Source organism: Aquila chrysaetos, chromosome 4 (genome assembly GCF_900496995.4).
Source record: "Aquila chrysaetos chrysaetos chromosome 4, bAquChr1.4, whole genome shotgun sequence".
NCBI classification, from domain to species: Eukaryota; Metazoa; Chordata; class Aves; order Accipitriformes; family Accipitridae; genus Aquila; species Aquila chrysaetos.
Genome location: NC_044007.1, coordinates 44,476,726 through 44,501,745, shown reverse-complemented (window position 1 = coordinate 44,501,745; position 25,020 = coordinate 44,476,726). Strand labels below are relative to the sequence as shown.

The window sequence follows — 25,020 nt, the reverse complement described above, 5'->3', positions numbered from 1 at the left end:
TTTGTTGTTTCCACTTCTGGGAAAATGTTCCAGATATATTAATTCTTATAGAGGTGTGTGGACATGTATAAAAAATACAGAGAAAGAAAATCCATAAGTTTTAAAAATGTGTTACTAGCTTTTTGAGTGAAAAGGCTGTGAATCCCCTATTAAATACAAGTAAAGTCTGTTAAGCCAGCCAGACTGTTTTAACTTACAGTCCTGACCCACAAAGACATGCTCTAACGCTGAGGTGTGAATAACTTCCCTGTTCAATGGCTTTGTTCAAGTCCTCTGTTCTGGTACTTTTGAAATATATATGAATTTTACATTAATTTCAGAGAACATTACTGAGGGGTGCATCAAAGTTTTGATATGATAGCGCTTATGGTTTTTAGAAAGGCTTGTCTGTATTTACCCCCCTGTCTGCGGGCAGTTTGTGGCACTCCCACCCCCTTCCTCTGTCTTTTCCTAAGAGAAGTTAGCACTTTTCACCCCTTTGGTCATTTGCAACTAAAGAACTAAGCCAAACCACACTTTAATTTTTCATTCTGACCACAGCTTGAAGCTGGAAGCATGATATTAACAATCCAGAACTACTGAGTTATGATAATGAATCAAATTAATCTGTTTTGCACAATCCTGAGAGTGCACAATTCACATTAAAATTTAAGTGAAGGATGGGTGCTTTGCACCTCTGAAAATGGTTGTAAGCAAAAATGTTCAGAGGGCAGGCAAAACTTTGACATTTATTTTTATGTATCTCCATTTATCACTCATTATCAAGAGTCACAAAAAGTGTTATGAATTAAAATAAAAAGTTATTTTCCTGAAAGGGCTGTATTGCTAGTCAATCATGTTTTCCAGATGTTGAGATCATTAAGGGCCTGTTTATCTCTCAGTACTGCATTTCCATCTGTTCCTTACAAAAAGAGAGGAATAGCTGGGAAATACAACTATGTCATAACTTTGCAAAATGAAACATGAGCACCAGTACTTTAAAAAAGCAAAAGGAGAGGGTTCTCCTCTGCTGCATACACCTGCACCTTTTGATTAAAGTAAATTTACTTCTGGACCATTTACACATCTAATTTACAGGTAATTAATGGCAATAGACAGAAAAACATTCAGTTGGCTGAGACAAAGTTTTGTACATTATTTTGAAAACATCCATTCAATATTGTTTAGCTGTACTCCCTACGGAAAATCTTTGTTTGCATAATAAAAAGCATAACCTTTATTTTCTTTGAGAAATAGCTCAAAGAAAATAGCATACAGTAGATTTTTTCTGCTTTTCTTTAAACCATAGCTAATAACATCGTGCCTCTTAATGCCAGCAGTCTGTGTCCTGCCTTGATTAAAAAAGCAGCCCTAAGGAAGCTACACACTCTCTTACTGCACATTAGGGACTGTGCACAGGAACTATCATATTTCATGGTGTGCTGGGCACAGGGTCATGGAACGTGCTTGCTAACTCACCCTTGGTTCCTTTGGAGCGCGTGCGCAGCTTTTTATTTTCCCCATCTGCATCCATCTGTAATATTAACACAAAGTCTTTAATTCATTCCTTTTGCCATTGAGAAAAAAAAAAAAGTCTCCAATGCTTTTTTTCTACATTTCCAAAGGCTAGACAGTAATAGAAAGAAGAATAATCATGCCTTATTAATCTTGTCAAAGAGATAAAAAGCCATCTGTGAATATCTGGTAAATACCTAGGAGATACCTTTAATGGTACAGATTTGTTTAATAAAGTGATGGTTATGAGTGACTCTGTAAGGTTTAATGACAAGGTCTACAGGTGTTTGCTGAAGGCATAAGGTTAGACACAGCAATGCTGTATGAGTGCTGCTTTCAGCATCTACCTCCTGGAAGAAAAGGTCCCAGGAAGACACAGTGCCTACAGGCACTCTGCATTATTGTTGTAACTGAAGCATATCTTAATAGCTGCGTTGGAACCTGCATTTCTGACGACTTCATCCTTAAAATGTGAAACCCTTTTGCTTGAATGTGCATGATTGCACATGTACAGCTTTAAAATTCTTCACCACTTAGTTACTTCTTACAGAAGTTTTGGTCAAAGAGACAGGTACAGATTTTTTGGGGGGCTTGGGAGACTGTAAGTGCCCAGGTTTGTATTTCACATTAAAAAAACCCAAACAACACAGCCAAAAAATCCAACCACCCAAAAAGTCAGCTCTTGCAGTAAGATTTCTGACTGAAATAAGAAAGACTTTTCAAGATCAGCTGTTCTCATGACACTTTTGGCTACATCTAAACCAGCACTGGAAATATGCACCTTCTGGTCTTGGATCCAGCCCAGACCCATAATTGTAGGGGCAGGTTTTCAATCCATGGATTTTATTACAACCCCCTGAAATTCAAATGGATTAAGATTTCATGTTCTGGTGTGGAGAGCTGCAGTGACATACAACAGATTGTACAACAGTAGAATTTTGACCATGTCCAGGGAGGCAAACTCCTCTTCTTTCTGAAATAACTCTTAATTTTTCTGTAAGGAAGACCCTCTCAAGAGGAATTTTTGTCTAGGCAAAATATCAGGAACCCTGGAATTCTTCTTCAGTGTCTGGTAATATCTTACTATCTATCTTTGTTTTGAATCTCAGTTTCCCTGTTTGTAAAATGGTGATGATCAAACATAATGTAGACAAAGCAAGTCCCTTGTGCTTCTGCAGATCAATATGCAGGAACAAATGCAGACACCAACATCTGATTTATAAAACTGTTGGGCAAAAGGTGGATGCATTCTGCATTCTGGATACCAGAAGTTGCCTATGCCTGGCATCTTTCCCTGAAAAAGGTCACAAGATAAAAAACAATGTCAACAGAAGATCTTGTCTATTATTTCACTCTTCCTTTCCGAGGATCAGCAGAACTGTTTTGCTCTACTGAGGGAAGGTGCAAGAAGTTCTGTTTGTGCCTTTTTACATTTATAGAGTTTGAAGATCTGAGGATGCTTTATTTTTAGCTTTATGTGACTCAGATAACTGAGATATTTTGAAGGTCTTATCTGAAAGAACATTACAGAATATGTCAAAATTGACCTGAGAAAGAAAAAGGGTAAAGTCAGCCTTTATAGGGGAGAAAAAGCATTCCTTTAACTTCCTGTTGTTTTTTTTTCTATTTGTTGTTATATATAGTTACACATTATATACAGCTACTGGAATCAAAATACCTATTTGCAGGAGAGAACACAAACATTTGAAAAGTGTTCATGTACTTCAAGAAGTCTAATTCTAGAACACAGGTTAGCAATATCTGAAATGAAAGTGTAAATTGATTGAAATGCACCTCAAAGCCAGAAAATGATATCTTTCCTCTGTTTAAATTTACATCTGATGTTGATTATTAGCAGTGAAGGAACATAAGTGGCTTGTGTTTACGTAGTGGGGTTGATGGCAGCCTTTACTTGTTACTATCCTTAAAACCTGGAGAACGAGTTTTTGCAATGTGACTGCAATGGTAATGGGAAACATGGCTCTGTTCTCTGATGCTGAGTTGTGATTGAAGGCACTGACCTGCCATAGACTTATAATAGGGGAGCAGGTGTGGCAATGATGGACTTTAATTTCCTTTAATAAACCTTTTATGTGCCACACTTTTACTGCCATTCTATGCTCTCCAAGGTCCTGCACATAATAGGTTCATTACTTTTGATTACTATAGTCTATTGAGACAAACAACTCCAGAACACACTATATATTATGTTCAGTTAAACCAATATAGACTATTTATCCACTGTGCATTATTTCACCTGCAACTCTACAGACAAAATTAACAACAGCTCCTGTAAGCTAAAACTATTAAAACCACTGGTACTCCTTTGTCATCATTTCATAATAAATACCACACCAATCACAGTGCTGCTCTTTTAATTATGAAACAAAAAGTGTCCACTGCTTCTACTGAACAGCAGTTACTTTGGTCTAAATAGCACGTTGCATTGTGATGAATATTTAAAAACTGCACAATAAGTGAAAACCAACAATAAAATCAATGCAGGTGATTTTTCTATTGATTTCCTTTCCTTGTAATAATTTGAAACTATGAGAGATGTTTAATCAACTCAAACCTAAAATTTATAGAACTATTTAGCCTGGTGCATACCACATATTAAAATAATCATCATGTCTGTGTTGCATAAAAAACCACCTTAACTTACAAAAAGTCCCAAACATTAACCTGAAAGTTTTACAGAAGTAACTGAATAAAACTGTGATTTTTTTAAAGTGTGTCAGCAAAAAGACCTCTCTTGCTCAAAATTTAAATGCAATATCTTTAGGTTTTCATAGTTCTTTCAGAGACTGCCTGATACTGAAAAAGTGAACAAAGTTTCTCACTTCTGATTGTTATCTACATAGTGATTGTTTTACATGAAATTACAGCCTCAGATGGTCAGCAAGAAGTATTCAAACCTTTAAATCACCCATGAAACAACAAAAGAATTAAACTCTGCAAAATTCCATCCTAAGTTTTAGAGGTAATTGTTATCAAGGTGTTAAATTGAAAGACATATCTTATTACTGCTGTGTACTGTAAAGATTGGATGGATTCTGGAAGGTGCTTCATGCTCTCAAAGCCGGGGATGGTCAACTCTCCCTCCCAGTATATATGTTGTCTTGAGAAAAGAAGCCATAAGGGATATATAGAATGGTCATGTCTGCACAAAATCCTTGCACTACCATCAGGATAATATCTAAGTGCTTGTCAGGAATATTTTATTGAGAGTTATAGTTCCATATATTTTAAGGGCAAGTTTCACAAAAATAACAAGTGAATAGTGAAATTAACTCCACTTTAACACTGTGTCTTATACCTAGATTCTCTTATCGAATGGATTTTAAACCCGTCTAAACATTTTCTTTTCAAAATTAGTTAAAACTAGCTAATGGACTCAAAAGGAATTAGTGGGAAATACACAGTCAGAAACACAGTGCCAGGGGGGTAGCAGCTATGCAGTCCCAAATCATTAGGCAAGCAGGCTAATAAATAGAATTGCTTCAGTTATGCCCTATTTCTATGATTTGGAAATTTACTGAGGATGTCAATGTTGAATTATTTTCCGAAAGCATGTTCCAATAAATCTCCCTAAGTTTCGGAATGCTTTCTGTCTGACTTCGTGAATTTCAGTTTGCTCCTCCCTCCACCTTTCCTTCAATATTGGTTGAGACTTAAGGGTAAGTCAATAACTAGATCCCAGAAAACTGACTGGAGTCACCAATGATACCACAAATTCTGCTTGGCTGAAACTGGAGTAACTTGCTATGTGACTGCTACAGGGTATTCATGTTTCTCCAGATAAATTTATTGGTGGAATAGCAGCAATCATACTGTCAGAGCAAACTATTTCAGAGTTGCTGGATGCAGAAACCAAATGTTACTTCTTCTGTTTGTACCATCCCGCTGCAGTCAGTGGACTCGAGAGCAGCACCTGGAAATACTTCCCTGAGTGAGAGAATCAGGATTTGGCTCTGAGTTTGGTTTTTTGTGTGCCTGGAGTCTATCTGTGCACATGTGCATGTACTGATATTATAATCGGATCCAAGAATATGACTAACAGCTGAAAATAGGGCATGTGCAATAAATGATAATAATAACAATAATAATAAGAACAACTATTTCAGTTTACTTGCACATTTTAAATTCTGAATTTCAGAAACTAAATTGATACTGCTATCTTGGTAACATAGTTTTACAGCACATTACTGTGAAATAAACTATGACTTGGGGAAGCCAGTGCTGCTGACATAGGTAAAAGTGAAATGCACCTCCTGGAAAGAGCTAATGTAAGAGCTATGCACTTTCTAATTTCTATTGTAATCTTTGTACAAGCATGATTTTCCCGGAGTGGGTTTCACACTGCTGGAGTGGCAGTTGGTTTCCTTTTGTGTAACTAGCTAGAGGAAAAGAAATAACCAGTTTATCTAGAGGTGAGGAGTAAAAAAGTTGACATTTCATTGTGATTTTCCAACTAAAGTTACGTCTGATTTTCAAAATGAAATTTGGCAAACAACTTTTCTAGGACAAACCTTAACTGATTTTGAGAGGTCTAAAAAAAGAATAGCTTTTCTTTACTATTTTTAATTTGTAAACTACTAAAAGTTTGTATAGAGGCAACAGCTATATCTGTCACTAGACTAATAAACTTTGCCAGAAAAAAAAAAAAACAACCCAAAACAACTTGATGATTTTTAAGGCACAGGAATCCATCCTCAAGTCTCAAACACAAGCCACAAACTTCAAAGTTGAAGTCAGACACTACTAAGCACTACAAACAGGTCTGTGCTGTACTGTGCCCCAAAGTGACATGACACTGTGTGCCTCTCCCTACAATAAATAATACCTTCAGAGCCAGGTTTCAGTGCTTTTGGTACTCATATTTTAACATTTCTTTTGAAGAACTCATTTAAGAATCTAATGCATAAAAAGAGGATAATGTCATAAATAAAAAGATTTTTTTAAAAAATCTGAAAGCAAGAAGATTTCCTATAGCCTGTCCAGAAGTACAGAGCACTGTTTGCCTGGCTGCGTATATATGTATGCTGACTGCACCTTTCTGTCACTCTACGATAGCTTTTTTTAATATGAAGTATTAATGGCAGATTGACGGTGACAAGTACGGTGCGAGAAGGAAATGTAAAGTACTCACATAGCAACTTCTAGATAAAGCTTATATATTCTGATTACTGGCAGTAAAAAAATCAAAAATCCAAAGACCACATTTTTTGGAACATTGCTTGTACCATGGTTAAAGTTTCTTGTTGTTCTTCTTTTTTTAATAACATGTTGATAGGCAGAAAGTAGAAAAATATTTACAAAGTAGGTGTTCTTAAAGACTGTTACTAAAAGTATGCCTTGTTTTGTGATTTTGATTATTCTTAACCAAGGAGTCATCTCATCTTTATTTTTGAAACTTTTGCTTTAGTTTATACAATGTTATTCCTGATTTCTCTAGGAGAAAGTTGAAAAACATGGAAATAATTGGTTCAGATGTATTCATTTCTCAGGAGTTAAAATAAGTAAGTACATCTACTGAATGCAAACTTTAAAGCATGTTTATACCACATATAAATAATCAAGAATTTGGTATTTTATAGTGTGGTTGAATGGTATACGTATTTTTGAGAAGTTGATGTTTTTTATATTGAAGTCACTACTTGAAAATATGCAACAACAAAATAAACCTTGAATCAGAGGCAAGCTTCAAGAGCTTTGTAATGAGGATGATTTATTTTGATTCTCACTTCTGATTTCTGAGTTGTCACTGCTGTTGTATACTTCAGCCATGCAACTTTGCACAACTGGCAGTGCTGAATATAAACCAAAGCCATATGTTTATGTCCTTTTGCCAAACGACTACAGCAAATAGTTCTATTATTCCCTTAGGTAACCAACATGTGCCAAGTATTTCTATTAGTCTGCTTTACCAAGGCTTTAGAGGGCAGAGTCACAGCTTTATGAAATTAAGGGGCAACTGCTAGCTTTTTAAATGTAGAGAAAAATTATATAGTCTACCATGCTGAAATGTAGCTCAACACAAGCTGATGTGTGATCCTTCTTTCCGGAGGCTTTTTTTCCTGTATTTTTATTTTTGATTTATGTCAATGTCTTGTCACTACTTCCTGGGCTACTATGTACTAAATACATTTTTTTAGAAGAAAGAAAGTGTCAATATTCACAAAGAAAAAAGTGCTTTGATACTTTGAAATTTTTTACAAATACACCAAAGTTTTTATCCTACCTAACTGATATGTAGTTAAAAAAAACCTCAATAAGCATTATTAAAAAAAAAAAAATCACAAATAATCTATCCTTCACAGATTAAATTTAAGCAGTGCATTATGAAATACATTCTCACTTCTGTAGTCATATAGATTCAAAGATAGTCGTGTTCCTGTCATTATGTAATGCTAACAGAGTGTAGTTCTGAAACTTAAAAACTAGAATTTCTAGTATTTACAAAGATTTATATCTTTTTTCATTTGTTCAATATTGTTACACCTGACTGTTGATGGGTACTGTTTTTAAAACAGGAGATGCTATATGAGAAAAATAGTCCTAGTACACGAGACACTACACATGAAACCACATAGTATTCTAGTACTAATATAGAGAAATATTTTGACTCAAATTAATTTTTGTAAATAAATTATCCCACCTTTGCGTGTTTCTGGGTGAAAATATATGCAGATTCCAAAGGACCGAATTCGTCACTCAGCCCAAGATGCTTTGCCTGATTTAACAGATAATCCTGAAATTCATTCTCTGAAAAACAAAACAACAAAAGAAAAGCAAAAACCAGCTATACTAAATAAAATGTAGATGAAACAGGACACTCTTTAAATCAAATGGGCAAATAATCCAGGTGCATTGTTTTCTTGTGTAGTTTTTCAAAGATGTGATATACTTCAATGATGCTTTTAAAAGGCAGAAAGAATAGCAATTTTTCTTTTATGATCGTACTTCCTTTATATTGTTAATGCTCTTTCCGATAGCTTATGAAATAGACCTGCTCTAAGAAAAGTTTCTCTTCTTGCACAGACAAAAATCCACAGTTTCTATGTGTAGAAATCCTTAGTCAAATGTTTTTACTGCATCAGAACCCCTTGGACTGAGTAGGATGGTTCAGTACATGATGTGAAATAAATGAGAAACATTCTAAAATATTTTAATAATAGCAGAAACCCCCTCAGTTTTCTTTTTTTTTTTCTGATTTTGAATATCAAAGTTTAAAGTTTGGCAGACTGGTAGTGTTCTTACAATAAGCAAACTGAAGGAAATCCTTGACATTTCTCCATGCTCAGTTTTTGTTCCTTTCTGTGAGGAATCTCCCTCTAAATCAACAGTAACAGCAAGGGAAGAAGAGCTGCAGAAGTTTGTATCTGAGTGTACAATACTGAGGGCCTTGTATTCAGAAATAATGAATACCCAAACCCTTCAAACACTTAAAGTTGTAGGCACTTGCAACCTGAGAAAATATGGCTGTAAGCAGTTATTATGGGAAGGCTTTATTTTGGTATCACTCCTGCCACTAGTGACCAAAATATAAAAATTTTACTATCACTTGCAACTTCATAGGTCCTTTTCAAATAGTATCCAGTGTATTTAGGAAAATATATCTGTTCATTCAACATATTCCAATTATGGCAAAGTTTGCAGATAAACTTTTGGAACTTGAAGGTGAAACTTTAAGTATTCATTTAATGATATCTGATGAAGTTTTGTCCGTAAAATTTATAAAGTTACATTTCTGAAATTGGAAAGGCTCATTCTAAACAGATTCTCAGGGAAGCTAGAGTTCATTGAGTGACTAATTTCTGCTTGAGTCCCAATAGATAGAATATTAGTTGCATCCCATCAATAACTTTTAATTAAAATAAATACGCTTTTATCAAATAGCAAAACAGACAACAGATGCAAGATGCTAAAGAAGGGAGAAAACCCAGAACAAAACAGCCCAATACCGAAAAGATTTTTTTAAGCCGTTTTCTAGCCAATATGTTGCTGGAAAAAGATGTTGTTTATCCTCAAAGGCCTCTTTCCCTGTTATTCTAGTTCAACATCCATGAAATAAACCAAAAGGAGTCTTAAAGCTTTCTACCTGCCTCTTCCTCTTTGTTCAAAACACTCTAACCTAAAACAAAAGATCTCTGAGAATAACTACAATGGTGAACAAAGCTCGCTTTAAAGCCTAAAACTTAGCAGCTTTTTGTCTAAAACCCTATCATGTTATGTATTTATTAGCATTATATTTTTCATTTATTTTCTCAAAGATTGCCAATAAAGAACCAAATCACATAAGGGAGTAGCTGTAAACCCTTTGAGTTCCCTAATGTCAAACTCATTAGCATCCGAATAACCACACAGCAGCACATCATCTGCACAATTGCAATTTTTTACTACTTTTAATAGCGTTTCTCAAAGGGCTCATTTTCAACTTTCTTCAGTGGTTAGTTGGTTCTCTGGGGAAAAGGAGCTTCCTGACGCTCACAGCTTCCACTCAACAACCAGGCCGTTTGCTGTCAGAAGCATCAGCCCTCTGCCCTAACCCCATCTGCTGTCTCTCTCATCCTAAGGGACTGAGAGTTAAGGCACCACAGCTGAGATCCACTTGGAAAAGTGCACAAAGGAGAGGAAAATATACAAAACTTTTCACATTTAACTTTACATAATAAGCTAATACATTGAAAATCCTCCTTTTAAGAAGAGGAGTCTGGGCTGGGTCAGGGCTGGGGGGCAGGTTTTAAAATTGTACTGGAAAACTACATGCAACAGTGCCATTTGCTATTTTACTCCCATCTGCCCCTCATGCAACATCATCAGCTATCTTTGTAAAGCAGAGTGTGCTACAGTAGGACAAAAGCAAGACTTTCTATAAAGCACAAAACCTGAACCCCTCTTGTTGTTGTTGTTTAATCACAGCAGAAGTTACTGGTTAGTAAGTTTAAATGTGCTATTTTCTATTTCTTTCACATAACAGGGTGCTGGCTGCCATACAGCTGATTCGTGGGTGAGTACCCACATTTGAAGATACGGTGTTTCATAAAAAGTCTATTGCAATGTCATGCATTTGTCATGTTATAAACAGGGTGTGTAGGATTATGCTGTGTCATGGGATGTGATGTATCCCTAATGGAATATAAACTATGCATCACCTGTGTCTACACTCCAAGAAGCAACTTACATTTCAAATGTAAGTGCTGGGATCTGATACTTCAGTTAGCAAACAAGAGTTACTGTTGATTTCACAGTAGCATCAAGATCTTATACAATAAGCTATTGAGAAACACTTTATTTTAGTATATTTTATGAATTATAAAATTAATCATGGGCCAAATTTTGAGGTATTGCAAGAAGTGCAGATAAAAGTCTGCAATGCCAACTGGAAAAGTTAAGATCTCAGCCTCAAGAGCCCATAAAGAACATGTATCTAGGTTATTGGTGACTTTGATGATAAGATTGTTGATGGAAATCAGGTAGAACTCACTTACTTATTTGTCAGCCAAGGTTCTTTGGTGGGATCACTCCCCTTAAGTCCACACATATCTTCATTTGGCCTAGTCCATTAATAGGTTGCATTAACTCATTTGTCTGTTTTAGTAAAGAATTCAAAAGAATTTACAGATGGCAAATTATGTCTACACTTCAACTCCCTATGTGTCTGAACAGAATTTTTTAATCCTGAAGGTGAAGTTTGCCTGCCTGAAAAGAAAACCTGCACCCTTTTCAACCAGCACCTCAATTCAACTGAATAATAAACTTTATAAACCCACAAAGACAGAATAAATGAGCTGCTTGATTTGACAATGTAATGGTTCAGTGAAGTCACCTGGAACCTTTGCAATTCATTCTTTGGTTTATAGCCATTTCCAGTGTAACATGATTTTGTACTGACTCTGAAGTGCCATCCTACTGAGATCCATGAGTCATACCAGGATACTGATGTGAATCACCGTTTGGGCCCTGATCCTCAACATCAGATGTGTGTGACAAATCCCTTCAAGCAACCATTCTTGTCTATGGGTGTCTACAGGTGAAAGTCCACTCATTCAGGTCAGATTACTAGAGTTCCTGAGGATTTAATAATGAGAAAAGACATATTCTACAGTCAAAAATTATCTCACCAGAAGTCTGAGGTTGTTTTCTCTGTTAGAATTGCAGTACACAAAGCTGTACTACACTGTAAAAGACCCCAACAACTTTTTTGAGCATAATGGATATAATTTCCAATACATTAATTTGATTTTCTTTCATTTACCACACCACTAGTTGATGTATTGCAAATATGAAAATGAATGATCACACCAGTTTGTGATTTGCCAACTCAGAATGGAAGTAATAGCTAAGGAAACAAAATCCAATATGCTTACCATTATGATCCCTGAATACTTTTTGTGTTTCTACAGTGACAGTGATTTCTCTTTCTCAAGATAAAATAATGCAACATATTTAGTGTTTGAGAAAAAAATACATGAAAGCAAAAGATGTGATTACAAATCAATGAAGATATATTGAGCTCCTGACTGCAGTCTGATCTTTATCCTGCACAGGCTGAAGTATGTAACTTAACTTAATATGTAAAGTTCTGCACAAATTTATGGGTCACCTCAGTGAGATCCTTAAGTGCACATGTAATGTTCACCACATGAGTAAAGAAATGAATTTCATTTGGCCTTCTGATGCTTTACTTTAACACCCTCACTGCAGTACACATGGGCACGCTTGGAAATCTGAAGGATTCTACTTGGAAACATCATTTTTATATAATTTGGGCTTCAGAAAGGAATTTCTTTGGGGCAGAGTACTCCTCTTTGCACTTCAATTAAATGCAGAGTACACATGAAACAGAACTATTGCTGCTTCAACTATTGCATTTTCTTTCCCAACTATAAGGCTAAACTTTATCTTACTTAGTTCTACCCTGAGATGAACAGGAGGTCATGTTACCAGTGCAAGGCAGCCTGGTAACACAGGCAGTTGTCCTTCCACTACCTGTAAAAACACATCCTTTGCACTCATTCTCTCTTTTAAACATGGCAGTAATTCCATTGCCATGTGCAAGATCATATTTTGCCTAGCAGAAGGGTTTAACTTTCACCTGATTTAAGCAACAAACTATCCCTTAAAGATGCCTAAGGCTTTGCTGTAATTAACATAACTGCATTTAGATGCTATTCATGACCGATAATTCCAACACCTTGTGAAAAAAAAAAGAAAAAAAAAAAAAGGTTGCATGCTGTAAACATTATAAACATATTCAAATAAGCTTAACACAATCTGCCATGCTTATTTCTGCCTAGATCATGGACCAGCGAAATGGTTAATGCAAATGGATTTATAATTTGCTTTGGGGGGCCAGTTTCTTCTCCTTATTTATTAGCCCAGCTGATGGGGCAGATTTGATGAGGCACTTCTGGAATAATTGAGTCATCACACAAAGAAGGCTGCTAGCATTCAGAGTGGTTTTATCAGCAGCAAGCAGGCCTGATTACTGACAATTACACTCTGATCCGGTGATGGAGGAGAAAGAGCCAACGAGTGGGAAATGTCCGTGTTTCTATCCAGGAATAATTTCTACATTCATTTTACATGCTAAGTGTTTCCTATCTCTGCATAATAAACTGTAAACAGGAATAGATGGCACAATGTCCCTTAATATTTCCTGGTAATGAAGACACAAATGTACAGTGAGTGCTGATAAATATAGATGAAACATAAGCTATTCTCTGAGTCTGTATTGTTACCTTTAAAATAAATGCATTTTGGTGGTAAAAGCATAATCATAGCTAATGCAAAAAAATGACAGAAGATTGAAGCTGTCCTTGTAACTACACAGAAACTTTGTAAAAGTCCTGTTAATCACTGCTGCTCTAGAGGCTCATAAGCTGAAGGTGATATACTGGAAAGAATATCATTTTGTTTCTCAATAGTCAACTATGTAAGAACTCCTTTGCTTTGACACAGTAAAGGAGAGCAACAGCAGTGACCTCCATTAACACTTCAGGGATAGAGCACATCTCAATGCTAAACTGAAAAACAATGAAGCTGGTCCTAGAAGACATCTTCACTATGACAAATTCTCATTTCCCTCTCATCAACCTTAAGATAGTGTTTATAATGAATAACAGAGCTAGACCATAGATTTCATGAGTTGTGTTTAGCAATGTATTATTGCCTTTAGGACATTATTTTTTTTAGCAACCAGGATGCTGTAAAATGTCAGTTATTAACAAAATGCTGAAAGCAGAACTTTGGAAAAATCTGTTTCTTCTCTGACTCAGGAAAAAAACATGGAAACAGACATACTGAAGAGTTGAAATGTAATTTTGTGTTTGTTGATGGGCAATTACAGATTTCAGCTGGAAAATGTTAATGCCCTAGTCTAGGGAGAGTTTTTCTTTTTTAGAGTTGATCAGGCATGAAACACTGAATAATAAACTTCTGCATGCTTGTTTATTCCTTTTCCTCTTTTTAAACTAATTCATAGCTTCAAAAGAACTAAAAGTTATTCTCTCTTCTCCTGCTGTAACTATGGTAACTATGTTTCATTAAAGTAGCCACTTAACTTCAAGGCTTGTGTTACAATGATATGCATTATTTTGAGTAAAACCACACCATAACAACCTCATGATTTCAGAGCAATTTTAAAAGAAAGTTCAAAGAGCATGTGTCATTGACTCTGGAACACAAGGTTTGTTTTCTTTTAAAACATGTTTACTCTTTTTCAGCCTGGATGACTTTTCCTGCATAGAGTCATCTCTGTTGTAAGGTTCTGTGTGGGGGAACCACTACTGACTTCAGCAAAAGATGACTATGCGCTGCTCATCGAAAGGGGTGCTTAGTAGTTGCAGGATTGAGGCCAGTGGGAGATGCCCGAGCACACAGATCAGTATGACTAGGAGCAGCGAAATTGTGTTGTTTTAATTACTCTGTTATAGCCTCCTTCAACATCACAATATTCTGGTCTGGTTCTGGTGTTGCTACACGCCTGCTGTTTAGCCACCACTGTTACAGTCCTTGTACTGTACATGGTTTCCAGCAAGCTAGTTAGGAACGGAGGAGTTTGAAGGGCAATTTTGTGGGGATGCTGTTATGGTTGCATTTAACCTCTGCAGAAGTGCTGGAACTGATTAGGTTCAGTAAAAGTGCTCACTCCTCAAATACTTACAGGCTTAATTTAGGTTACTATATTCCTTCCCTGTGATTTCTGGTTGTTCCAGCTAAATTTTTGGGGGCTGATTTAATAGCCAGAATTAGGACATTGCAATTCTTACGCTGGACAAAACCCATGGCTAATTAGCTCATTGAACATTCTCTGACATGGAGTCAAAAGGAACAATGAACCTAAAAATACAAACTATTCTTATAAAAAGAAATATAACTACCATTCTGCTATCCTATGCATTCATCTTCCCCTTTCAGAATGCCAAGCTCTCTTCATTAAGCATGACAGACATGTCCCAAGAAAGGGAAAGTCACACAAAGGGAAGAAGTGTGCCTTCCCTCAACATGCAAATCACATATGTTCATTAGCTTCAAGAGTGCCATGTGAAGTACAGTCTGCCACCATCTAAAAGACTTGTAATGACCCTAACTGCTAAAGATAATGGGGCTTGCTTGCACTACTGCACTGCCCTGAAGATCCTGGGAACATGCTGAAGAGCACGGGAAAATATAAAACAAGAACAAAAATACACCTTGAAAATCAATGTTGTAAAGAATACGCAAAAAAAATGACTAATATTTGTCGGATACCAAAATGTGCATGTAAAATGTTCACTTGGACAGACTTCTTATCTGAAAAGGTTTCACTCAGCAAATGTTTGGGTCAGGTGTGTGGAGCAAGGAAAAGGGTGTTCAGTCTCTTTAAAGTTATGTTAAGAGGTCAAGTGACACCAGGCATGGCTGTTTACATTCCCTTTTTGGAGCCTTTTATGATTCTAGAGTGGGGCAAAGGTTGTTTCCTAAAATGGCACCTGTCTTCTGCCATAGACATAAACAGAAGGCACTGTGATTGAGCAAATAGTTGGAAAAAAGGGATTCTGGAACTCTCTTCCTCCCTCTGCCACTGATCTATTCTTTGACCTTCAGCAAGTCTCTTCACCTTTCAGCTAAATGAGGATAACAACATAGAGTGCTGTGAAGTGCTTTTGTGCATTTCTAACCATGCTTTAAGATGGTGAATATTATTTTCGCCCTCAGGCATTCATCAATTTAATAGCCTGCTCATGTTGTCACTTCCTCTGAAACTCAACCAGATACTTCAGGAGTATGCTATTACTTGGGATTTCCAAGAAAAAAAAGTTTCCTTTTTATTTTCAAGCTTTTTTAGTAAAAAAAAGAACCCTGAACAAATAGAAAAGGACACTTCTGAGAAGAATGAGTACTAACTAATGCATGATGAATGGCAAAATAATTTAAAACACATTTATGTTCTCTCCTAGCATATTAGGCAATCCAGAGGTAACTGTACTCTTGGCATGTCAGGTCTTTATCTTAAAAATCTGTTTCACTTGTTTTCCTATGAAGAGAAACATTCTCCTAGGAAATACCTTTAACTGTTTTACTTTGAAAGTTTCTGCTCTCAGTGTTGAAAATGTCAATAAAGTGTGTATATCTATCTATCTGTCTATATGTTTGTGGTAGCATTAAGTTCAAATATTGTACCCAGCAAGCACTGTATTTAATTTAAAAGTAACTGAAAGAGAAAAATTTATTTCAGTGTGAGCATATTAGATGTGTGGTAAGAAAATGGCCCACTGTACCACTAAACAATAACACTACAGAAACATACCTTTGTAATGTTATTTTATATTGGTAAATAATAGTAATCTATTATTCATCCTATTGCAGCAAATTTGACTCGAGCAAGATGAAAAAAGCCTTCCTATGGGGAGATGTCTTACAAACTTCATCACTTTAAACACAGTTTTCTTTCAGGCTCCTTAGTGTAAACCTGGCTCCATTGAAAACAACCAGAACACTCTCGTGGACCTCAATAATACATGTTATTTGCATGTGGAAGCAGTCACATACACTCAATACTAATCACACAGGTATACAAAGATACAGTCCTGGTCAGATGATCTTACAAAGTAAGGTGATTAGAAAGTATTTTGGATATGAGAGCTCTAAATAATAAAGAGCAGTTTAGAAAATCTGGTAGCACATCAATGGAATTTTACTATTTTATTTGATAGTCATGTCATTCTTGATAAGTAGGCCTATATCAGATGTCTGAATATATATGGAATAGGCTAGTTTGTTGTTTGGATGTCACATTAAATCATGGGTTCTGCCTCTTCTGTTTACACCTCAAATGCCAATAAGTGTACAGGAAAAGGGGTGGGCTGGGAGGTGGCTCTTGTGCTCAGGGCGTAATCGTTTTTTTTCATATGCTGTGCTCACCTACCCCAGGAGACAGATTTTTATTTTCTTTTAAAGAGGTCTGTATCATTTTGCATCAGAACTATGTCCTGATACAAGAAGTAGTAGCTGTCACTTTTAAATAATCAACCTTACTAAAGGCACCATTATGGCAATCAACAATGTTCTACCTTAAATAATTTTGACAATGCATTCTGTGTACTGCCCATAGACTTGGAGGGTGTCCTCAAAACATTCAAAGCTGGGACAATATTCATGGTTAAGAAAAGTCCAGAAGCAGCCAAACAGGTGTGTACTTCTCTCAGAAAAGGCCTTTTTAGATAGAAGACCTTTTGTACACTAGTTCTATCCTAGGCCCCTTTTAGGGGCCACACCTGAGAGAGAAAGTGAATTATCAATGACATTTTTTAAAGAATCAGTGGTTTAACACTAATTTCTAATCAGATCCTACAGAAAGGAACAGCTCGCATGGCAGCTGTACTTTTCCCAGGGTTAATTACCTTTCACTGCTCTCTACTAATGAGTCAGCTGTTCCTGTCATCACACAACTACACTGTGTTCATCTGTAGCTCTAGCTGTGGACAAACACAGTAGCTAGAGCCCTGTTTACATATTGGTGAGGTTTGTTGTGCAAAGAATTTGCAAAGCAGTTTTTTAAAAAAATATGTAAAACTCCTATGCCTCTTCATGGAAACAACTGTATTTTTCAGGCCAACATCATGTTCTAAAGGTTACTGAATTAATCAACAGGAGTAGAAATCTAAGGACATGAAAACTAATAATAATTCTTTTTTTTTTGTAATATTGCATAATAGTTTATATAAGGAAGATTAGATCCATCTTACCTGAGTGTTGGGTGAGGATATTCATTTATAGCTTGCTGGTCTATGAACTAGAAAACTTCTTTATAATATATTAAGTAGTAGAACAGATAATAGTGCAAAAATAAATGCACTTAAGGAAATAGTTTGTATTATTTTTATGGCAAACTCTAATAAGACAATGATTGAAAGCTTTCAGTAACCTGCTAATGTTTTTACATAATTCTAGAAGGTAATTCAATAGCAACTAAATAGAACATATCATTTTCTAGCTGGGGTGAACAGGACGTATGCTTTATAGCCATATAAGATCCTCATACATCACTTTTATATGTCTTCTTTAAGGACTGTATAAAACTTGGGGATATTTAGAAAGGCTAACTCTAATAACAGGGAGGGGACTGACACCTGGCTTCCTTTTATTGCCAAGAAAGTAAGGGCACGGGCTCCTCCACGGCAGCAATGAGCACCTACAGTTAATCACTGGTGGTTATGCCAGCTTCCTTGTAGGAAGCTACAAAGACTATGGCTAAAGATGGGCTTTGTGACAGAGCTTCCAAAGCTCAAGTTCTGTTTGGGTCAACAATCAGAAAATGTTCATTTTTCATGTAACTGAGGGCAGGACTCTAAGTTGGCACTGTCTTCAAAACATGATTCTATGTTAAAACTGTCTACATGGAGGTTGCCCTGAACTAAGCAGATTTCCTCAGGGTAAGATCTATAGGTGTTAGAAGAGAAAGTGAATTTTCACCATACACCAAAGGGGCACCACACAGTACGTGTTATGTGAGAATGAGCTCAACTGCTCACAACTGTGTCTGCAACAGGCCCATTTATGAAGATACTATTTGAGGCTGAATTCCTTGCTAGCTGTCACATAAGATAATGGTCACTGACAAATCTTAGGCAGGAATATGGTCATCTGAATATGATGAAGGAGGAAGAAACTTAAGCTTTCCAGGTCCAAGTTAACCTTGCAGGACTGGCAGCTCAAAATATGATAAATTAGCTTTTGAAAATACCAAGGCAAAAGCAGCATGGGATTCCAAGGGATCACTTGAATAGTCATCTGGGAAATTAGTAGTACACTTTCCTTTGAACATTACTGTAATGAACCACCTCTTTCTCTCAGGCATCTGAACTTGCGCAAGCTGTATTGACAACCTCAGACACTCTGAGCGATGAGAAAATGTGAGCTGTGTGGTTATGGTCTTTTAAAAGGCAGATATTTATTTATTGCTCTATTAGAAGCAATTCTCCTGCTTGGTTTTGGAATTTTATGTGAAAGTGAATTTCCTGAAGGTGCATTAACTGGGCTTAATGATTCACAGAAACCTCTGATCACTCAGGTCAGGCCAGGGAAAACTGTTATTATGTAATGCCCATTTTGTCTCAGATTCTCCCTCTGCTCAAGAGATTATTCCTTCTTCCAACATCTCACTCACTCTTAATGTTAAAAAAAAATTCTCAGGGGTAGCATGGGCATTCTCTATCTACTCAAAGGTCTTCACGTGTTACTGGCTTGTCTTCTTCTGGGTTCTTGAGAAGAATATTATGCCTTCTTTATCCACAGGCAGGAAAACCGGGAACAAGTCCTCTCCATTTGGTGAACGGGAAAACCTAACCCCCTGGACTGAGGTTCACCCTTTCCTGAGATGCAGTCTGCTTAAGTTGAACTCTGTCAGTAACAAGGCTTACTAGCTCTCTACTAGAAGTAGACTTCATGCTATACACTGAAGCAGCTGGGATGCTAGGAGACATCTTCTCTAAAGAGCCTAATGGGTTGATGATAGTCCTACTGTGGGGATCCCTCTTGGAGGTTCAGGAAGGAGGAGGCACACCAAATAGTGTCTCTGAAAAATTTAGGGCCAAAAATCATATCTTCTGCACTGTGCCCACTTAAAAACTTGACTTCTTTACTTTTAAAATATCATCAACATAGTCATGCAACTTCTAAATTTAAAAGATAGGGATCATCATGCAACTAACAAATAAATACTAAAACCCCATGAATAAATAGGGAAGCAAGCTGTATGACCTGAAGGGTATCCACAATGCTGAACTTGCTGTTTGAAGTCTGGCAATCATTGATTGAAAGCAACTTGCACTTCTTCAGTATTACAGTATTATTCCCTGTGATCACGAAATAGTAGCACATTATTCACATTAATAACAAAAATAAGTGGTATTATTAATGTTGTTGCTATAAATAACATTGGGCCCAAAGCATTCAGTGCTAAATCTATTTATTCTCTCACGCTATTCAGAATGAGTAAGGGATATCTAATGACAGGCACTAAAATGTTGGTTGTGGGAAAGAAAACTCTGAGAATATTATATGTGAGCAGGTTGAGCTTTTCAGGATAGATGTTAAATCAGTCTGAAGTGTTATGTTTATTGAACTGGTGTCAATTTATACCATAATGAACTTTGTATGCCCACAATTTTGGCCATGATTTTCATTGACTTTGAGTCTCATCTGTGGAAGTGCTACTGGAGATATATAGTTACTAACCCTTTGTAAAACTCATTGTTACAAAATTAGATCACGCTAAGCATAATCTTATGGCAGAGTTTACTACCGTGGTTACCTTCCCCTCAGCAAAAAGGTATGAAAAGGCAAAGGACTGTCAGACACCCAGCTATGGCTCCCTGCTTCCAAGGCCAACCTGTGCCTCCCATGGTATAGATTAGGGCAGTGTATAGCCACATGCTGTACCACAGGAACCATTCACTACATCAGGGTTAGCATAGCTTAGTGGAGCTCCATCCAGCTCTGATCCCTGAGGGAATTCTGAGTTGCCCACTTAGAAATACAATTTAAGCACTTTGCCTCAATCTGAAGAAACTTTGAGAACTTGTCCCTAGAGCTTAAAAGGATGAAGATTTGTTTAATAAAAACCACATCTATGAGCTAAAGCTATGGATATAATAAATAATCCTCTAAAAATCAAAGTTTGTGTCATCAAATCTCTTCAAACACAGAAAAAAACATGAATTCTGTGCAAAGTATGCACAGCAACTGAAATTTTGAACTGCAAGCTTGCTTGTAGTTTTTATGATAGCATGAGGAACATTGAACCACTATAATCACCCATAGAAACAGTGCAAAATCATCATTTAATCTATCCTTCTATTATTTGAAGCTTGAGCTACAGAGTCTTGAAAGCCTGAGGAGAGAGAGAAATCACAGAGACACTGCTAAAAGTGCCTATAGACTCTGAGGAGTGACCAATGGAAGAAAGAAAATGTGGAGCTGAGTCTGGAAATGCTTCTATCAACAGTGTTTAAAAAATCCAACTGGTTTAATGTAGAAATCTCTCCTGTATTTTAAAACGAATGGATATTGTTAAATCTTTACAGCTCATTTCTTCTTATTTTTTAAGAATTAGTTGTGAGAAAAGAAACCCTTTTCTGAAAGGAAGTATAATGACTCCTAAGAACAAAGCAGGGAATTGCCCCCTTCCCTTTCGTAAATATCACATTTCAGGGGCAAAATTTGGTCCTCTGAGCTGCAAAGCAATATTCAGTTTTGCTATTCTGCTCTCCATTAACATCTGAGCACACACTGAATTTCATCAATGCCGTATATATGCAAGAGGAAACTTTAGGTCCAAGGTACACCACATTATTTATATCATTGTCTTGTATGAAACTGTGAGAAATAGTAAGTTTATGTGGAGACAAGATATAAGAAGACATCTAGTCCAGTTTGTAGGCTGGACAAGAAAGACAGGATTCACCTCCCTAAATTTACGTGCCGGAAATGCAGATACATATTTCTGAGGTAGTAACAGCTGGCTTCCCATAGTCTCTGGGTAGCCTGTAGGCAACCTACAGGCATTTTTGCTGCTGTGTAGATATGTGATACATCTTACTTATTTCATACATGTACTTCAGGGTGAGATGAATTGCATCCAAGAAATTTCTCTTTCTTTCCACTGACTCTAAAGGGAATCTGGATGACTGGCTTAGGTCTAGACACTTCCACTGTGCACACTGACATTTCACCAAAGGATTCCTAACCAAAGAACCTATGGCAATCGCTGAGCAGATTCTTGCAGCTTAAATAACATGTACGCTATGTGTCTCTGAGCTCTACTTTAAAATAGGGATGAAAAAGCAAAAGAAATAGAGTAGAGAACCATCCTCCGGGAACGAAGGCAGTGCCAGTCCTTGTAGGAAAGAACTGGCAAACAAAACGAAGCTGATGAACAAATAAAAGGAAGCACTAATGGATGGTGTAAATTAAAGAAAAGGAGAGTTAGCCACAGCTTTGATATGAGCATTGTGGCTTCAGAGACACAGCAGAATCCAGTGTCAAGAAGCAGAGAAAGAAAAAGTTCTGCATGGTATGGCAAATATTTCTTCATCTAGGTATAGAATCATGAAGACAATCAAGTTCTAAGCACAACGGAGGCAAACTGAACTCTAAGAGTTGGTATGGACTGAAATACCGTCTTTTTAATATTTAGATTGGATAATATTTTATGAAGGAATAAAAGTTTTCCTGATAAGTAAATGTGTCACAGGGATCAGTGTCTGATAAATGGGAAGTGTCTCTCAGCTTGAACTATTATTATCTGATACTGAATACGATAGTTTTCTCAAGTCTAATTTTGCTATTTAAGCTTATCTGTCTTCTTCCTTGGTTTACTATGAACTATTGTATACTTGGGAAACCTGAAGTCACCAGTGACAGTGGGTCTGCATTTAATTTTTTTTTTTGGTTTGGTTTGGTTAAACCATACATAATGCCACATACCCTGTTGTATTTGGTGTCTTCTGTTCAGTGCCAAGTTTTCAACAATAAAATTAAAGAAATTAAAATCCAAATTCCTTCTAGTAACTTTTGCTGGCCTTTGGGTGCTAACAAGAGCCAGATTTTCAAAAATGAAAATGTTATTGTGCCTACACTGCCTGTCACAAGCATGCCCTTTTTTCCAGCATGTAAGGTGAGTGTTTAGGCAAAGAATTATTGACACAATTATTTGCATGATTTGTGAGTGTCAAGCAGGGCTTTTTCACATACATTCAGTGAAACCTAGTGTTTTTTTTTTTAAAATAGCCTTTATGTCTTGTTTTCTTTATTTTGTGCATTTACTCCAAAGAAAAAAAGTCTTGTGAGTAAAATTCATCATATTTAAACAAAAGACTGGCAGCTTAACTAAGTATATGAACAGGGGGAAGGGAGACTTATTTCCTGAGTTTCAACAGATGTCATACTTAATTGGTTGTGAAATAAACCAGAGCTACTCTCGGCCTGTTTCCCTAGTTTCAGCTGTGAAGACACTTTCAAACATGTGCATTTCCCTCCTGCTTGTCATAATGAGGGTGTGGGGTGAGAATCAAACTTCCAAAAGGAGTAAAGCAGCATGCACGCTGCACACAGGCCTTCAGATGCACTAATTAAACAGAAGTGAGAGTTGCATCTTTTGTTCCTGCGAGATACACGTCAATACAGCATTAAGCAAGACAGTTCTGTTGAGGGGTGATTGTCTTTGCCTTCTGCTAATGTCAGGAAGTCACTGGACTATCCCATTCTGCACAAAGTTTTTCCACCTTCATGTATTCTCTCTCTGAAACACCTTTTTTCCTAATTCAGAGCACTGACAATATCCTACAATGGTGAAATGTGATCATTTTTGTATTATGACAGAGAGAGCATCTCCTAGATATTTTTTTCCCTTGTGGATGTTTTCTGCTAGAAGCAGCAGAGTAACACCACATGTAAGACCACAACAACAGAAACAAAGATTAAAAAAAAAAAAAAAGAAAGAGTATAAAATATAAAGTACAAAATAGTTCTGCTAAACATGGTGAAGGACACAAGAAAATGGAGAATGAGACTTCTCATAGGCAAAAAGCCCAAACATTTGTAACTGGCTAACCACCAGTCGATGGTAGGCTAATATAAATAACTGCATGCATTTCAAAAGGACTAGGGCAAAAAGTGTTAGGTTTATGCCTTATTGTATGTAGCCCTCTAAATTAAAATGCTCTTTTGAGCTTCATGGGAAAAAGTTACATATGTGATAGGTGCCTCTCTGTGAAACTCAGTACAACCAAGTTAAAAAAAAAAAATCATGGAGAATAGAGTTTGTTAAAACATTTCAAATAGAAATGTAATTGGAATTGTGTAAAAAGAAAAATTAAGGCCAAGGTCAAATGTGTTTAATTCACCTGTGACAACCAAACTGAACAATATTTGTTCTTTTAGTTTAGACTTGGAACCTAGATCCCAGGAGTGCTAGGAGAGAGCTTTAATCCCCAGAAAAAATTCAAATTCCCAAAGTGCGTGATGGAAACCAGTATAATCCTTCCTGAAGTCAGAAATAAAATACAAAATACTTTCTTTACTATTAAAACAAGAGCAGTCATCATGATCTTTATTCTTTTAATGATTTCTAGGTCTGACTTTCGGCAGATGACCTCTCTTGTTTGTCCCTACATGTTTTCCAAAATATAAAAGTGAAATAGAGTCCCAAGGGCACTGTACTTGAAAGGTTATGAGAGTTAGAGAATTTTAACCATGCCTGCCAAATCAGCAGATGGCTTGTGATTATAATTATATGCATCAATAAAACGAATAATCTTTACAAAATTTGAATTTCTACTAAAGTAAGGGATTTAGTAAGCAGATGCAACAGAATGCATTTTCTTTAACCCTTTTTGTAGACAGTACTGTTTCTCACAAAAATAATGGGAAGGCTTTCCTTAAAGTAGCTTGACCATACTCTTGAGCCTTAAATACATGTTTCTTTTGACCAAGTGTCAATGTTATTCAGAGTGATTTATGTGTTCAGTTGCACTTTGTTCACTAAATGTCGAATGCTTATATATAGGATGATTCCCATCAGACCCATACTTCAAAATGGTGTTTAATCTTATAAAATGTTAGAGATACAATGAAAATGTCATGTGTACTTAGTCTCTTCATTTGTATCATGATGGTCGTTCTTTCTGTTTAGGATTTGGTGACTTTCCATACTTTGTATGGAGGCTGAGTTAGCGACATTGTTAGGGAAGAAAATATTTTTTCCCCAAACGTGGGAAATTTACTAAATGTTTTGTGGGTTTTTTTTAATCACAAGAAATTGAATTATCTAAAATAAAATAAATTAATACAAAATCACAACCTTGGATTTCTATGTCCACTGTCCTTATTTTCAAACTTACTTTTGTAACAAGATCTAGATTGTGTGTGTTAGTTTGTGTCAAACTTCTGCCTGAACTAGGAGAAAATCACACAGTAGAAAAATTAAACAGAACAAACAAAAGGCCCCCTAAGCCCAATCTATTTCTGGACTGCATC

The 25,020-nt window shown here is 36.4% G+C and overlaps 1 protein-coding gene across 7 annotated transcripts in view; it reads right to left on the bottom strand.

Moving 5' to 3' along the window:
• ST18 (ST18 C2H2C-type zinc finger transcription factor) overlaps window positions 1–25,020 on the bottom strand; it is a 173,187-nt gene that overhangs the window by 70,658 nt on the left and 77,509 nt on the right. For 5 of the 7 annotated variants that reach the window (XM_030012332.1, XM_030012330.1, XM_030012331.1 and 2 more), the window contains 2 exons: window positions 8,156–8,262; window positions 1,459–1,513 (listed from right to left, as the gene is read on the bottom strand). In XM_030012332.1, coding sequence (XP_029868192.1) covers window positions 1,459–1,513; window positions 8,156–8,262 — 162 coding nt within the window. Of the gene's footprint in view, window positions 1–1,458; window positions 1,514–8,155; window positions 8,263–10,988; window positions 11,070–25,020 lie in introns of those variants that run through there. The other 2 variants (XM_041123169.1, XM_030012333.1) reach the window with 2 other exon arrangements.